At 33.7% G+C, this 18,610-nt stretch overlaps 2 protein-coding genes and 1 long non-coding RNA gene across 3 annotated transcripts in view; 2 read left to right on the top strand and 1 right to left on the bottom strand.

Annotated features, from left to right (window-relative positions):
- LOC123698106 (SET domain-containing protein SmydA-8) overlaps positions 1–18,610 on the bottom strand; it is a 542,384-nt gene that overhangs the window by 24,395 nt on the left and 499,379 nt on the right. The window lies entirely within an intron of this gene.
- LOC123698230 (protein lin-54 homolog) lies at positions 335–17,555 on the top strand (the record flags this gene model as incomplete). Its single annotated transcript, XM_045644814.1, has 20 exons — positions 335–742; positions 994–1,135; positions 1,609–1,682; positions 1,791–1,901; positions 2,234–2,447; positions 2,717–2,835; positions 2,981–3,044; positions 3,839–3,969; positions 4,182–4,275; positions 4,969–5,060; positions 7,274–7,342; positions 7,928–8,051; positions 10,609–10,679; positions 11,192–11,404; positions 11,770–11,904; positions 12,343–12,439; positions 12,763–12,970; positions 13,436–13,547; positions 16,461–16,588; positions 17,435–17,555. Coding segments are annotated over exons 1-20 (2,367 nt in total), but the record flags the coding sequence as incomplete, so codon positions are not given.
- LOC123698134 lies at positions 17,564–18,331 on the top strand. Its single transcript, XR_006752362.1, has 2 exons — positions 17,564–17,687; positions 17,922–18,331. It is a non-coding gene; the product is annotated as an uncharacterized LOC123698134 (long non-coding RNA).

Here is an 18,610-nt window from a genome sequence, read left to right as displayed (position 1 = left end):
ATATTATGTCAAACTTCAAAGTGACATCTTCAACGAGAATCGCAGATAATTAAACTAGGATACGACGATTTTTTCACAGACGCTCTATATATTATATTATTATAGATCTTTGGTGAATATCACAGTGAATATATGTCGCAGAAAGTCTATTAATTTTGAAATCTTAATAAAAACTAGGTACTAGAAATGTTTACGCAAGGAACAATACGTGTGATATTTGAACAGTTCAAATCTTAAACATCGTAAACTGAAATTTTAATCTGTGGATTATTTAATCTGTAACTTTGATTTCTCTATGTTGGTCAAATGGTTTTGACATCTACAGACTACACAATTTACAAAAATTGAAAGAAGCGCCATTGGGTTATTTGTGCATTTTTCAAGTGATTTTAATATTTATGGGCTGTTTAAAGTGTATATATAGTTTCAAAATTGTAGCTTGATATTTCAACTTCCATTACAATTATAATGACGTGCTTATTGGTGATCCTCTAGATACAAATCTTCATTTTAAGATTTCCCAGTTTGTTTTTAACCGTGGATATTTGTGGAAGAAATTGAAAGGATTTGACAATGTAAAATGGCGGCGTCTTTTGAACTCGAAAATGTTTTGGTTTTATTCACTTTTTTTCACGTATAAGAATCAGTTTTGAATGTTTTTGTGATCTTAAGAAGTCGAAATATACATACAACAATGGAACACAATTTGGAAGAATCTCTCAACTTGGATAGCGCTATGAGAGTGAGTGTTTTATAAAAATGATTAGTTCATTCATTTAAATTTATTGAAAGTTTTCTCATTAAATATTTAACTTTTTAATAATTATTTAAAGTATGTAATTTTACTGAGAATAGCCTATGCTATTGAAATATGTCTATACATATTTCAATATTTTCATGTTAATGAATTTTGGATGTAAGTCAAATAGATTCTAAAAATAAGAATTTGGATAGGAATGGAATGAATATGAATGGTTTTTAATTTTTTTTTAGGTTGATTTTGACCAACCAGAAGAAACAGTATGCCACCAAGGTGATATAATTCTTGACAATGCAGTTCAAGAGGATATTCAAATGGAATTTGAGCATACCGAGGAGCAGCCAATACTTATGGATACAGGAAGTGAAATAATAAGTAATTATTCATCTAATAATAGTAAAATATTTGATTTTTTACTTACTGAATTTAGAAATATACATTATGTACGTCCAAAATTTATAATCATACAACGTCTGATTGTCAGTGTATGTACTTATTTCAAAAAAGGCTTGTATGTAATACCTGTTTAATGTAACAAAGAATGGTAGAAACTAATCTGAGATACTGTATGAATCCAAGCGGATCATTTTTTTTGTGTAAATTAAAGAGTAAATCGATTTTAAATATGATTTATTCATCGATATTAGAATTACTTTTGTGTTTGATACCCAGTTAATTGAGGAAAGCTGTGTGTTAAACATTCTTTAATGCATATGAGCATGTTGTAGTAGCACCACAGGGCAACACAACTAGTATGTACCATAAAATTATTATCTATAATTTTCGCACAATAAAAATTATTAATAGAAAAAGATTTATTTCAAAATTATTTGTATTTTCATTTCCAGTTTCTGATTTAATTGGAGGTCAATTCAATTTACAAAATGATCAAAGTGATCTACCTGTATTGAGTCAGCCTGAGGTAATAACTAATAATTCTTTTTATTATTAAAAAAAAAATGTTATTTGAATACTATTATTTATTTATTTTGTAATTATTGTGATAATAAATTATTTGGTATGTTTGTAGCAAAACTACAGTGTTGTACCACAATCGGACACAATGCTGGACCTGCAGTTAAATCCACAAATTGTCACAACAGCATCTGATCAACATCAAAAGAGAATAATTAGAGTGCAGGTATGATGCATGTCGCATATTTAAAAAAACCTGAATATGTCACATGTTTTTCCTCATTTGGATAATATAAAAATAAAGTTCTATTGTATTTTATTTAAGTTAACGCTGTCACAGGCAGCTACTTTTGTTTGTTATAAAAATAATGTATAAAGTTAGATACCACCAAAAAGTCTAAGAAAGTGTAAGTTGAAGAACAAACATTTTAAATACACATTCATGTCATTCATTCATTTCATTTCATTCATTTCATTCATTTCATTCATTTCATTTCATTCATTCAATCATTCATGTTTAAAAATTCTTTACATTACTCATGTCTTTCCTATTTACAGACATCTCCCAAGAAGACTGTCACGTCTATACCACGGCCAGTTGCAATAGCTCCCAGAATAGCTCCCAAACCTCAAAACTTCATTAAAACCGCTCAAGGGAAACAGATTGCTATAGCACCAAAGCCAGTCGCTTTGATGACAAACAAAAATGTGATTAAAAAGATGTCCATAGCAAGCACTGTGCATGGAAACAGTTCGGGAAAAGCTGTTCTAGGTAATAATAAATATTATAATAATTTTTAAATTTAGTGTAGTTTATGTATTAAAAATAATTTTTTAAGTACATATTATAGCTTTTAGTTTAGTTTATAGACATAATATTATGATCAATATTGGGAAAAGCCTCTGGCTCCTGAGACACAGTTTAAAACTAGTTCGGGAGCCAAAGGATTCATTATTTAGACCTGTGTTATTATGTCAATAAAGAATTTTATTTAAAAAAAAAAAACTTTCTAAGACAACTAGAAAATGTTTTATTTCCAGCACAAATTGGCAAGCAAATAGTTATGGTGCCTGCAAACGCTCAAAAGATAAAATTAGTATCTACATCTCAAGGTAATGTGACTTCACTTCAACAGTTAGTGAGATCTGATGGTGGCCAGGTAAAGTAATTATAATTATTTTATATCGTTTATTTACAATTAAGTACCAAAAATGTGATTTAATTTAATTGTTGATAAATAATATACTTATTAAATTTATCCTGCATAAACAATCTATTAAAAAAAAACATATTCTTTATTTCAGGCTCAAATATCTAAAATTGCAAATGTCTCACAAGGAAAACCAATGAAGCTTATAGCACTGCCAGGTTTGTTAAAAATAATATAATATGAAGCATGAACGCTGTTATCTATACATATAATAAATCTGTAGAAGGGTCAATTCTGTACATTGAAAATATTGAAAAAATAAATAGCAGGGGGTGTTACTGGATCGATACCAAACCCAAATATGTGATTAAAAAAATTTTTGTCTGTCTGTCTGTCTGTCTGTCTGTCTGTCTGTCTGTCTGTCTGTCTGTCTGTCTGTCTGTGAAGGCATCACGTGAAAACTAGCGGTTCGATTTCGATGAAACTTGGTATAATTATACCTTATTATCCTGGGCGTAAAATAGGATACTTTTTATCGTGGGAAAACACGTAGAAAAAAATTAATCTTAATTTTTCAGTTTTATCCATAGACGTTGTTCCGTAGAACCGCGAACACACGTTGCGTATTATTATAGGCATAGCCGTATTTGGGAATTGGGTCCAATAGATATTTATAAGATGTTATTGACAGAGGTACTCAAAATGGAGAAATAACCATCCACGCGAAGACCGACATCCGCGCGGACGGAGTCGCGGGCGGAAGCTAGTTATAAATATATTTTATTAATTGTTGAATGAAATTTATTCAAACACCATAAATCATATTTTTTCTAAGTTTAAAGGAGTAAATTGGTCAATACATTATTGTTAATTTCTTTTTTTATCACAGATTGATACTAGATAACCAGAAAACAACTTATTAATTATTCTACAACAGGAACAGAGTACATAAGAGTTTATATGAGAGAAGAGAAAATACTTTTTATTACTATAAAAATATGTCTCTTTGCAGGTCAACAAAATGTGGATCTAAACAATCCGGCCATGATAACAAAGTTAGTACCGGCGGGCGGTAAATTACAACAGGCGCGGTATGTCACCGTGCAGTCACACAAAACTATGCCTTTGGCTGTTGGGAATAAGGTATTGTTTTGTTACCTACTGATATTGAAAAAGAAATGACCATTATTTTAAAAGAATGAACATAATATGTCATATTTATATGGCATATTTGATGAAAACGTAGAAGCTTCTCTTATTTAAAAATACTGAATTCATTATATCTATCTTGCAGCGACTTCTTGATACATAAAGCGAAAAAATGATATATGATTTAAACTTATGTTCAATTTCAGGTAATAATGGCGTCACCAACAAAGCAGGGTGTGAAATATGCGAAAAAGCAAGAGATGATCGCAATCAAGCCTATGCCTGTGTTGCTACCTAAAGGTATTTTCATTTTATTTTATCCAATTCTCTAGAAAAATTGTGCAATGAACAGTAGTTATAATATTTATTAAGCTATTGCATAGCTTCTATCGCGGACCTAGAGCGCGGGGACCGAATCGAGAAATTCCGTAACGAAAAAACCTCACGCTCCCCACTCCGACGGGCGGAGGTGTGGCTTGAAGGCATAGCATGCAATAGCGCAATCGCGGCAGTCTCCGAGTGCCACACGTCGTTTTTTTATAATATTAAATGCTGTCTTGACCAACAATGGCAAAGAGTGTTGTTGCACTTGTCTTGTGTAAAAGTGTAAACTTTTCAAGTGTAACGACACTTTTTGCCATAGTTTTAAGCCGTGCGGCGTGCGCGTGTTTCTCTGTCTGTCTCTCTCATAGAAAGTTATTGGAACGAAGTGCCTTATCGCGCGTTGCGAAAGGGGGCTAAACGGAAAAGTTGTAACGACACTACTATAGTTGTGACTTGTGAGCCGTGCGGCTTTTTCTCTCAAAGAACTTCGTTCCACCCTGGTAACCCTTGACATCTTTAAATATAAATTTATAAAAAATAGAAAAAATTCGATCATGATGAGGCGCATCCTTTTACGCCAATCCATGGCGGATGCTTGACCATAGGACCAAAAATTTTCTATCCTTTATAAATTTATATGAAATATTTTTGTTATAAATTATATTTCAGGAGCAACTCCAGTGTCAGCTGCCAATAAAGTTGTAGTGAATGCAAATTCATCACAGAATGTCATATTAAAAACTACAGCACCCACTACTCAGGTAATTAAAAAGAAGTTGTAAGAACAATTTTAATATAAAAATATATGTACATAGATATGATTGTATCATAACGGAACTATTTTTCGAATATCATGTTTGGTGTGTGGGTTTTTATTTTTGTACTTTTAGACTACAAGCCCGCATAGGAAAAAATATGGGTCAAATGAACCACCAGGGGACATATCTAGAACGATAGAAGAGCATAATATAATAAGATTCATCACTATGCCGTCACTTGTAAGCTGTCCAACTGAGTGCAGATGAGAATTGAAAAGTACAGGTAGACTCGGTAAATTTTGGTCATATATTTTTGTACGGCATTCTTAACCATCGATAGATCCATTAAAAATAATAAGAAACCGCTCAGTGCCGTACAAAAATGGTGGTCCACAAAGTCGGAATTTTTATTTAAATTCCGAGAGTTACAGAGGGTAAATTTGGTCATTTGACCATGTACGGCATCTGTGTCATACTATGCCTATACTGCTTTTAATCCATTATTCCGCAACGCCGTACAAAAATCATGGGGACAAGGGGAAAAAATCGAGAGTTGCAATCCCCTCTCTTTCCCCACTCCAGGGGGTCATTTGACTAAGTACGGCTTCGGTTCCAAAACATTATCTAGCACTCAAAAGTACTATTAAAAGCAATGCCGTCAAAAAATAATTGTTCTTTTAAATGTATACCAATAATCATCTTAATTTCATCGAATTCTTGATATAAAGAGCTGTAAGGTCATTTGACCCTGTACGGGAACTTTTTTTTTAACATGATATTGTAAAATTCAATTGTTGTATAGTATTGCCGTTCAAAAGAAACCGTTCTAAAAAAAGTTATAGAGAAATGCAAAAACAGAAATTTTGTAAAAGTTTAAACATCGTAGATTAATGAAATATAATAGTTTTCTACACTTTATTCGTTGTTTTAAATAGTATTAACATAGATAAATTAGGAAAAAACGATGCCGTACATTTTTGTGCAGACCACATCTTTTAGGCTGATGAAAGCGACGAAAGCTACAATTTTAAGGGTGCTTTATGGCCATTTGATACAGTACGGCATTAAAATATTTTTACCCAACTACGGCAAAGCAAAAGGAGGGTTATGATTTTGACAGGTCTTGTATGTATGTTCATCTATTCCCTCGTAACTTCTAAACTACTTATCAGAATTCGACAAATGACATATCATTAGAAGCGTCTGAATTGTTCACTGGATAACCAGCGACCAGCTAGCTAAAGGCTATATTGGGTTTCACAAAATCTAATGTGGCGCCCTCTAGCGGACAAAACATACAGAGTAAAAAATAAAGTTAAGATAAATATACCGTGTTTGGTATCATTTGAAAGCGCTTTACTTGTACATTTTGAATATGTATATATTACTAGCATTTGCTTGTGACTTTACCTGTATTCATGGGCTGATTGCATATAATTCACATCTTTTCGTTCATAGCTTCTTTATTAGTTCATCAATTTAACGGAGTCCATTCCACCTGACTGGTGATAATTAACCACCTCGAGCTTCTTAATATTAATGTATATTTATATTTTATTATCAAAATATAAAGCAAACATTTCGTTATATGGATTTTTTTCTTTTTCACATTTTTCCCCTTTGAACCAACGAAAATGTACGGCACATGAAAAAATATTATCTATGCATAAAATACTTTAAAAATAAATTTATTTCGTGTTGTGTCAAATGACCCCCTGGAGTGGGGAAAGAGAGGGGATTGCAACTCTCGATTTTTTCCCCTTGTCCCCATGATTTTTGTACGGCGTTGCGGAATAATGGATTAAAAGCAGTATAGGCATAGTATGACACAGATGCCGTACATGGTCAAATGACCAAATTTACCCTCTGTAACTCTCGGAATTTAAATAAAAATTCCGACTTTGTGGACCACCATTTTTGTACGGCACTGAGCGGTTTCTTATTATTTTTAATGGATCTATCGATGGTTAAGAATGCCGTACAAAAATATATGACCAAAATTTACCGAGTCTACCTGTACTTTTCAATTCTCATCTGCACTCAGTTGGACAGCTTACAAGTGACGGCATAGTGATGAATCTTATTATATTATGCTCTTCTATCGTTCTAGATATGTCCCCTGGTGGTTCATTTGACCCATATTTTTTTCCTATGCGGGCTTGTAGTCTATTTGCCATATAGATTATTTATTGTTAATTGTTATTTTTTACTTGAAGGCGGTGAAAGACAACCAAGCAGAGCCATCGCGAACACAAATTCATCAAATAAATGTACCTGGCAAGGGTGTAAGTAAACACTACTTTACTCATTTCATTCTGCATGCATGTTTATCACTCTTTTTTTTATAAATACATAAATTGATTTCATATTTTTTTGGTAATTTACAAATTTATATGTATAAATAACGCTTTCCAGTTTTTGAAGAGAAACTTTTTTGGCGCGTTGAGTGTAAAATTTCAAAGTCGCGTCATGCCAATACCGTCACGTCATGAAGTTTCACTTCTGACATGGCGCACACGTTCTTTTTTTCTTAAGTAATACTAAAGTATGAAACAATTTTCATAATTAATATTTATATATCTGTTTATTGAAAACTAGCTTTCCGCCGGCGGCTCCGCCCGCGGTTTCAAAGAAAAACTCGCATAGTTCCCGTTCTCGTGGAATTTCCGGGATAAAACCTATCCTATATTACTCGTGGATGATGTAGCTTTCGAATGGTGAAAGAATTTTTAAAATCGGTCCAGTAGTTTATGAGCCTATTCATTACAATCAAACAAACATACAAACAAACAAAGTTTTCCTCTTTATAATATAAGTGTAGCAAAAGTACAGTAGACACAGACGTAGTAAGTTAATGATATTGTTTACAGATTCAATACATTCGTCTTGTAACGAATTCGTCGTCGGCGCCGGCTAAAGCGGTACTGAAACAGCAGCAGAAAGTCATCACTGTACCGTCTAAAGGGAATATGATGATGTTGGCCGATAATAAAGGTTAGTTGAATATAAAAATTAATTTTGTTAAAGAAAATTATTGTATGAGGATTGAATGTGTAAAAAACATTTTAATGTACTTATATGTAAAAAAATGTGTTTTATTTAGTTTGTATTAAGAGCTAGCGCGCAAGAGCAACTTTTGTCTCCGCAACTATTTTGTCTCTTCCATCAACTCTATGGTCTAGTATGAAAGTGCGCGCACGTAGTGACACAACTCCCCATAGAGTTGATGAGAGAGACAAAATAGTTGCGGAGACAAAAGTTCCTCTTGCGCGCTAGCTCTTAATATTAGATAGGAATAAACAGTCTTTAACACAAAAAAAAATTAAAACTTTCAATTATTACTTAGAGCCAGCGCGCACGAGCAACTTTGTCTCCGCAACTATTTCGTCTCTCCCACCCATGGGCTAGTATGAAAGTGCGCGCACGTACGCAACGCAACTCCCCATACAAATTGATGGGAGAGACAAAATAGTTGCGGAGACAAAGTTGCTCGTGCCCGCTGGCTCTTACTTTTCCGTATGTCATAAAAAATATTGTGCTCTTCTTTCAATATGTATACTATTTGAATGTTAAAATAACTCCAATACAAGAAGCTTATATCTAATACACTGGAGATTGCACTATGACCAATAACTTGTAACAAGAAAATATGATCTAGAATGACGTCAGTCATGTTTTTTGTCTCTTTCTGTTGAGTGACCACGCTGGTTTGTAAATTCAGGATTTTTCAAAATAGAAAAAACTAAAAATCATGGTCTATAAATAATAACGACAAAGGTATATTTTTAACAGTATTTATATTATAATATTATGGTCATACTTTATAGGTACATACAATTTTAATTGGTATAGAATGATAGTTTTAAACAACTTTTGGCTACAAAGCTTGGATATGAACCGATATATAGCATTAGCATCCTTTGTAAATAGAGGAAAGTTGTGATTTGCATCAGATGCTGTTTACCAAATTGTAAGCTACTCAGATCTTCTTTTGAAACGCGTTGCTTCGACTGGTCAATTTCAAGCCAAAATCATCAAAGAAAAACTGTTTAGCGGCCTTCCACAAATTTCAGCTAACTTTACAAAGTTTATTTTTCAAAAGGTATTTTTTTCTGGGTCGTAATCCTCAGTAACCTTGATGGGCACATATATTTCTTTTTATTTTACTTTTTGGAAAGCTGAAATACCTACGTAAAACAAAAAAAATATAAGGTAAGTTAAAAAAGTATAAATTTCAATGTAAAAACGAACAATCATTATAACTACATGTGAGTGCAATACCGATGTCGTGTGTTGTTTCATTACTAGTAACAATCTTTAAAATGGTGTTCTAAATTTTCATTATAATATTGTTATTACAATATATTCTCCTCGCTATCCATAAAAACTCGTCATCATGGTTACCTTACTTGTTAAATTTGTTTATTGAAAACTTGTTGAAAAATGATAAAGTATTGGGGAAATAACAAATTTAACATGACTGCTTACTAAAATGATGCTAAATTAGACAATTTTTACCATTGAAATGATTCTAAACAGGTAAATGCAGGAGTATTGAGGAATATTGTAAATAACGTAAATATACACTTGCCTGTGAAATTCTATGCCAGAATTCGGTGTCCAAACGCTTCTGCAATTTTGCACAATACAATGCATTCTTTATATTCGGAAAATATTCATTAAATAAGCAACAATATTAACTTAAATATTCGAAGCGACGCAATTTTTTTGACACACATGCCATATTGACAAAGTGAGAGTTGCTACAATTTTATTATGGTGACTACCCATAATCAGGGAGTATCGCTTTTTAATAATTGGTTCAGATACTTATTTTATTTAGCATAAATAATAATTGTTTCATCCAACAATGCTTCTGAATGACGTTTTTGGCAATTTATCAACAAACTCATGTACAAAAACTAACCTTTTGCACAGAATATTACAGCATACATAGTAGCCTTGGGAAAACTTCGTATTAACAGTGGCAATACCAAGTTAGGTGTGAAAGTGATAAAAAACATGAACTGGGCAATATTTTCTTGTTACACGTCAATGTTCATACCGAAATCTCCAGTGTATTAGATATAAGCTTCTTGCTCCAATATTAAACTCTTGTCAAATAAAAACAAACTTTATCACAAAATGGAAAATATTTAAAATTACAAATCATTTTTGGAAACGCATGTTTCTGTATTCAAAATCAAATATTTAATGTGACATGGATTAGAACGAATTTTATAATTTTACTAGCGGTCCGCCCCGGCTTCGCCCGTGGTACATATTAACGTTTTCTCTACATAAGAACCATCCTCGTACTTCAAGGAATATAATAAAAAAAGAATTATCGAAATCGGTTCAGCCGTTCTCGAGTTATGGAATTACAACGAAAAGTGGCATTGATTTTTATATATTAGATTGTCATCCACAGTAATTCAATGTATGTTGTGACACGAAAATAATAATAATTTATATATTTTTAGAATAATAATAAAAGTGTAATATTGTTTTTATTTATACATTGTATATGTATGAAGTTGCTATTGTGTAGGTATGGTGATAAAATCTCAGCCAAAGTTGGTGAGAATAGCGCCTGTTGGAAAATCTCCATTACCTGTAACGGTAAGTTTATTTTTAATGTCTAAAACTTATTTTTCTTACATTTTTGTATCTGTGTTTAATTTAAAATATTGTTAAACCGAAAAGAAGTTTATCAATTGAGTATGACTGATAAGTGTATAGTTATATGAAATGATTAAATTTACATCTACCATTAGATACAAATTATAATTTTATTATTAAACTATAAAAACTTTCAATTCGCTAAAATCAAGTGCATTTTCATTCAAGCTCAAAGAAGTATACAAATAAATATTGAAACTATATTTTTTGAAGTGAAACTTCTTTATCGGGGTTGGAAAAAAATTTAGTGTAACATTTTTTCGTTACGCGTGACATTTTTCCGTTGCGCGCCATCTTTTTCTTATCCCTACCACGCGTGATTCGACGTATTTCTGTAAAGTTGCATATAGTAAATTATTTTGTGAAAAATAAGGTCATAAGTTTCACTTCTTACGTGTACACTAGTACACGCACACATTTTTTTTTTTGTTTAATTTAAAGTATATTTTCAGCAAGCATCGCGTTCGTCACAAAGCTTACTAGCGCCTTTATCTCCAAACAAAACGTTAATAGAAATGAGCGAAGAGAACCAACCGCATATATACAGTGATACGCAAGAAGCTGAAATCGATTCAAAGGAGGCTCTAAGGGCGCTAATAGAGAACAGTATGGGGGATGATGCGGGTGTAAATCATGAGGTCACTATGGAGTTTAAGAAACGTGTGGTAAATATAGCTTTTTGTTTTTGTATTTGAAAGGAATGCTTTTTTGGGATAAATGAATGTATGTTTTTTATGTCAGTATAAATTTGTTGAATAGGTACATAGCTAATCACGCTACCTTCTTACCGTCGAATTTTTTTTTTCTATTAATATAAAATATATATGTCTATGCTAAGACCCACATTTTACACACCATATTATAAACAGTTTCAGTTATAAATAGACTAACAAACATTTGAGAGTTTATTGATAAACAAAAAGATTTTTAACTTTGTTTTAGTAAATTCCCTATGCTCAATAAAAAAAAATAAACTTACTCACTCATATTAATAAAAAAAAAACTAAATATATTAGAATTATTTTTATAGAGTTCAGAAGACGAGAACACAGCAGATAGCATGGATCAAATGGATTCGAGCGTCCGATCGGAAGAGCACCCTCTCATTGTGATACCGTCCAACTTTGAGCACATTGTTGAGGTGCAGAGCGACTATAATAAATCTGTAAGTATTTTAGTAACTGCTAGCTTCGTGTAACGGCTTTGGCCATGTCTTATACATATTACTGTTTGGTTTTGCTTTTCAAATTTTTTGAACAAAATTGGTTGAGAAAACCTATTCAAATAAGAAATACGATGCTACTGTTCAAATTTGTTCAAATTGATATGAACAAAGATAAAGCAACAACTCATTCTTTTAAATAAAAAGCGACGTGTGGCACTCGGGAACTGCCGCGGTAAAGCTATTGCATGCTATGCCTTCAAGCCACACCTCCGCCCGTCGGAGTGGGGAGCGTGAGGTTTTTCCGTTACGGAATTTCTCGATTCCGCCCCCGCGCTCAAAGCTCGCTATAGAAGCTATGCAATAGCTTTATAAAATATATATTATTCTTATATTTACGATATTTAAACGAAAATTAACATGAGTTTATTCATGTTTCAGACTGAATCAGAAAATAGCATGTCAATGATAAAACGTGAACAAGACTCGATGAACACATTCGAATCTATGAACAATGAACAATCTTATTCTGAGCCTGGTAAGTTTTATAGTTAACATATTATATGCAATATAAATTACATTTTTATACATTTTCCCGATGAGTCTTTGGGCAAGGAAGTATATTTTTTAATTTATTTTATCGAAAATTAAAAGAAAATTGAATTTTTACAATATCACATAAAATATATTGAATGACTAAGATAGCTTCCAATAGTGAAATTATTTTCTTTCAGTGAATACTGTCTAAATGAATATGTTAGATTACTATGAATTTTATTATATTTCATCAAATTATCGTGACCGTATTACTCAATTTGTTAATAAAAAATGAAACTAAAAGCCAGAATTTTTTTTTTTCAGAAATAGAATCAACAGATCTCGGCCTGCGGCCGCGCAAAGCGTGCAACTGCACCAAATCGCAATGTCTCAAATTGTATTGTGATTGTTTCGCGAACGGCGAGTTTTGTAACCAGTGCAATTGTAATAACTGTCATAATAACTTGGAGAACGAGGAACTGAGGCAGAAGGCGATACGGGGATGCTTAGATAGAAATCCACACGCTTTTAAGTGAGTTTTATAAGAATTAGAAGTTTTTCTTTTTAAACTGGTTAATTTTAAAATGCATGATAATAAATGCATAAAAAAGTCATGTTTATGTTGCAAATAAGGCCGGTTGCAGAGCTTCACCGACCATCAGTGCGTACGTCAGTCGCGCTGTCATATGTATGGAGATACGCGTGCGTATGGTCGGTCTAGCTATGAACGGTTTTATGAATTTCCATAGATATGACAAGCACGACTGACATGCGCACTGATGGTCGGTGAAGCTCAGCAACCGGCCTAAAAATACAAATGAGTCTTGTTTTAGATCCTGTTGAGTTTCCAATATTTTCTTGTTTTCAGATAAAATATTTTCTTATTTACAATGCATATTTGTCATTTTGATAGTTTTTAGGTGCAAATGAAGATATTATTTATTATTTTTTTTGTGTAAGACAAGTGATGACGTGAATTTTTTTTTGTAATTTTTAGGCCAAAGATTGGTAAAGCAAAAGCAGGCGGGCCTGAAATCGTGAGGAGGCATAACAAAGGATGTAACTGTAAGAGGAGCGGCTGTTTAAAGAATTACTGTGAATGCTACGAGGTGAGATATTACAATTTATTATTAAAAAATAGTTTTATTGACATGTAGGCAGATTTTCTATGTTTGTGAGTCTTGATGCTGGTTGTATATTCAATGGCTTAATTATTATAATAATTATGTTTAGTTCTTGTATTTGTGAGTCTTTATGTTGATTCTATGTCCAACGGCTTTATTGAATATATTATTTATATTATGTTTTAATGTTACATGTGTATGATAATTAGGGATGCATCGATACGCCTTTTCGCCGATACGATACCGATATGATACCGATACTATTATAAAAATATCGGCGATACCGATACGCTTAATGTGAATTAAAAAATGAAGGTATGATAAATAAATCACAAGTCAGATTTTTCTTTTATTAATATAAAAAGTAGAGACATAGGTTAATTAATAAGGCAATTAAAAGTTTTAGTAAAAAAAATTAAATTTGATAAGAGTTTTGTTTAGAAAACAGAGTACTTAATCTTAAGTTTGGGGAGAAAGGCAATTTCGCAAGTCTGTTTGAATATCTGGAAAATAGTCTCTCAGATCACAGATGCAACAGAACTCATTTGGAAACTACTACTACTTTTGCGCAATTTTTTTCAAGTTTGGGTATAAAACGTCATTGCGCCAGAAAACGAATGCATCTCTCGATATATTGGGACAACTCAACAACACACCCACAGGCCGTCACTTTACCTCCTGTCACTTTAACTTGCGTCACTTTAACTCCCGTCACTTTAGCTCGCGTCACTTTAGCTCCCGTCACTTTAACTTCCGTACTTTAGCTCCCGTCACTTTACCTCCCGCCACATTAACATCCGTCACTTTACCTCCCGTCACTTAAACTTGCGTCACTTTACCTCCGGTCACTTTAACTTCCGTAACTTTAACTTGCGTCACTTTACTTCCGGTCACTTTAGATTCCGTCACGTTACCTCCCGTCACTTTAATTCCCGCCACATTAACTCCCGTCACTTTAACTTCCGTCACTTTACCTAACGTAACTTTTGTCATTTGTTATTTTAAACTACATTTAAAGTTTCCCTTTATTATCTATCTATTCCCTAAATCGAAATAATTTTGACTTTTACTTTACCTCTCGTCACTTTACCTCCCGTCACTTTACCTCCCGTCACTTTACCTCCCGTCACTTTAGCTTCCGTCACTTTACCTCCCTCCACATTAACTCCCGTCACTTTAGCATCCGTCACTTTACCTCCCTCCACATTAACTCCCGTCACTTTAACTTCCGTCACTACATCCCGTCACTTTTGTCATGCGTTATTTTAAACTACATTTAAAGTTTCCCTAAGTATCTATTCCCTAAATCGAAATAATTTTAACTAACTTTCACTTCAACTTTAACTCCCGCCACTTTCACTCGCGTCACTTTAGCTCCCGTTACTTTAACTTGCGTCACTTTACCTCCCGTCACTTAAGCTTCCGTCACTTTACCTCCCGCCACATTATCTCCCTTCAAAACTTGAAATTAACATCCTTTGCCAATGCGATCCGACCTGATAGCAAGTACTGAGTTTATAGGCTTAGGTGTGAAAAATTTATAAATAAAATGCTCTATGCATTTTGTAGCCATCAATTCTAAATGTGAATAAAACGAATAGGGGATAGGACTTAGGAGAACCAAGAAAAATGGCAACTAAACACAATAATTACTTGTGTTTCATATAATTTACTAGCTTTCCGCCCGCAGCTTTGCCCGCAAAGAAAAACACGCATAGTTCCTGTTCTCTTAGGATTTCCGGGATAAAACATATAAAATAAATAAATTACCAAAATAAAATAAATAAATATCATTGGATTAAACCAATCCTATGTGTTATCCAAGTTACCTTCTGTGTGCTAAATTTCATTGTAATCGGTTCAGTAGTATTTGTGTGATAGATTAAAAAACACACACATACACATCCTCACAAACTTTCGCATTTAAAATATTAGTGAGATATAATACTTTGTATACCTTTTCTTGTATTTTAAAGTTTAAATTATGAACAAACCTATTTTTTTATAATGTTGTAACTTAAAAATTTGTGTTTCTAGCAATTTTTCCTTTATCTGTGTTATAAGACGTTATTTTCACCAAATTTCAAGGCTCTGTGTTCATGAGAAGTACCCTGTAGGTTTTGAGTTCCATGTAAATGTCGAAATTTGCGAAAATTTTCAGCATTTACGGCTGTATCTTTTGATGCGTTGGTGTGAGTTTGACTTTTTCACAGCATCAAGGGACCGTAGACTTGAGTATTCGATATAAATTTCAGCTGATACCAAAAACAAAAACATGACTGGATCATTATGTGAAACAGCTTTTCAAATTCACGACAAATCTAATAAAAATATTTCTGTAGCCTAATTTTTGTCATTTTCGAAGCCAATTTTTTTTTGGTAATACAACTAACTAGGAAACCTATAGCATCTAAGGTTAGATAACCAATCAGAGCCACGCTTGAGGCGTGGCACGAAAATTCGCGATGCACGTGAGTCTGACGTTGCCAGATAGAATAAATTTGTTAAAATAATGCAGCAAAATATAAATAATACTTTATATTTTAATATTTTCGTCGGAACCGGGAGAACCGGGTTTCATATTATTCAGACCCGGTTCTCAAGATCATCAAAAAACCCGGGTTTAGCCGGGTTTTTCGAAATCGGGTACACCCGGGTGCATGCCCTACTCACAAGCGCGCGGTTTCCCCGAGCATAGTTTATGCCTCGTTTGCAACGGAATAGGCGAGACAACACGCTCGTTTACACTACATTTTTAAATTAAAAAGTATCGTTGAATCGGTCATAAAAATATCGTCGATATCGGCTAACCCGAAGTATCGCCGATATATCGGTATCGGATGCACCCCTTATGATAATCGATGTTATTTAAGTATTTAACAACTCCGTGTGTACCAGGCGCGCATAGCGTGCACGGCGATGTGCAAGTGCGTGGGGTGCCGCAACGTGACGGACTGCCTCGAGCACGGCCGCCTCGAGCGTCAGCGCGCGCCGCCGCCCTCGGCACGCGCCCTCCAAGCGGACAAGTTAGTGTGTAGTGTGTGTGTGTACCAGGCGCGCATAGCGTGCACGGTGTTGTGCGAGTTAGTGTCGCCGCTCTTGAATGTCTTACGGGTGCAGTTAGTGCCGCCGTACTTACTCCCTGTCCCAACATTCTATATAAATATGTGCACTCGCCGCCGGTAAGTTTGTGCCGCACGTGCGCAGTTAGTGTCGCCGTCACATTACAATACAGTGCGACTAATAATATACGCGCGCGCTCGCTGTTGACAAGTAAATGCAAATTTTGCTGCATTTAAAGATTTTCGAAATTTCAAAAAAATAATTTAAACAGAATAAAAATGTTCGTTATTTTCTCTATAACCCCCTATTGTTGTTATACTAATTGACTGACCGACACACCACATATTAATGGAAGCAGAGTACGTGGCTTCAGGTATGTACTTAGGATGTAATTAACTATTGTTGTTATATGGTAGCAGAGCAATAAATAACAAACACTAAATAACATAATATTATAATATCCTTCATATCCTCAAGACACTAATTTTTGACAATCGACACTTTCGCGATGTAGATGAACATCCCGCAATGTACAAAGAAAAAAAAATCATGCATAATATCAAAATTCATCACCAATACATGTAAAACCGTACACAATCTATAATTATTATAGTGTAGTGCGGTTTCGGATTTGTGCTGCCCTTGTACAATAATGCCAAGTTGCGTCTAAAATATGATGATGTATTGCATCCTAGAGAGGGTCGATAAGAAGATAATATATTGTTCTCCAACCTCCACTTAAATATTGTTTTGCCCCATAATTTTAGTTAAACAATATATCATCATTAATGAACTTATTCAATACACAGGCAACCATGCAGCTTCATGACCAACGAAGTAATAGAAGCGGTGTGTCAATGCCTAGTAGCGGCCGCGGCGGAAGGCGAAGGGGTTAAAGAGGGTCGGAGTACCGAAGGGGTTTCGGGGGGTCGGGGTACTGACGGGGTTGCGGGGGGTCAAGGGGAATTGGAAGAGCCGGACCCCGTGCGTGACGTCATTGAAGAGTTCGCCCGGTGCCTGCAGGATATTATAAGCGCGGCGCAGTATACGCAACAGGAGGAGGTGAGTGGCTACTATATAAAGGAAATAGAGTGAATGCTTTTTCAAGGGTCATTAATAATAATGAATGTATGAAGTCGATCCAGTGTTTAACTGATACAGGCTGCATGAAAATTAAAAGTTAAAAATATTTTTTTTTAATATGTGGCTATTTTTTTTTTCAAATGCCACCTGTGGCTTTTTAATTAATTTATTTTTTTATTTTCATAATAACTTATGGTTTACTTTTCATTACAGGGCCTGGCGTGACGTTAACATTTATTATACCGCCGGCTCGTGCGGTTATTGTAAATTAATAAGCAGTGATAATATATTAGAGAAAATAAATATAATTGAACATTTGTTGTTCGAGTCGTTTAGTCGAAGGCTAAACGTTGTTGATTTTCACTCTTGTTGTGATATTTTATATTGTTGATGTATAACTCTTGTAAAGACAATATTATTTAATAAAGACTGTTGACATTAATTCAGAATTATAGATGAAGTTCTTTGCAAATGGAATTTATCATAAATAATGCTTAAGTGCTAATTAGGAATTGTATAGTTTCATATCGAATTGTATATATTAGAGAATATTTAACTAGTCATAAGCTTAACGTTGAAGGGAATGTGTATATAGTAATATAATAAATGCAATATGATTTTTATTCACGTGTTTTTTTTAATGCCTTTAATAAGTTTCATATCAATGACACACGAAAATTTGTACTTTCTTAAGCTATTAGTTCAGGATACATACAAAATTTTTTATCCTTGTTATCTCTATTAGCTACCACAATCGAGAGTTTCGTACACGAAATTATTCGGTGTCTCATCAAAATAAAGCTACAAACGGAAAATCAGCTTGATAGTAGTCACTTGCAAAAATGGGCGATGTATCCTGAACTATATCCTTCGCCAATCTATCGGAAAGTGAAACTATTGCA

This window comes from Colias croceus, chromosome 15 (assembly GCF_905220415.1).
Source record: "Colias croceus chromosome 15, ilColCroc2.1".
NCBI classification, from domain to species: Eukaryota; Metazoa; Arthropoda; class Insecta; order Lepidoptera; family Pieridae; genus Colias; species Colias croceus.
The sequence above is the reverse complement of the archived record's forward strand: the minus strand, read 5'-3'. Positions and strand labels throughout refer to the sequence as shown.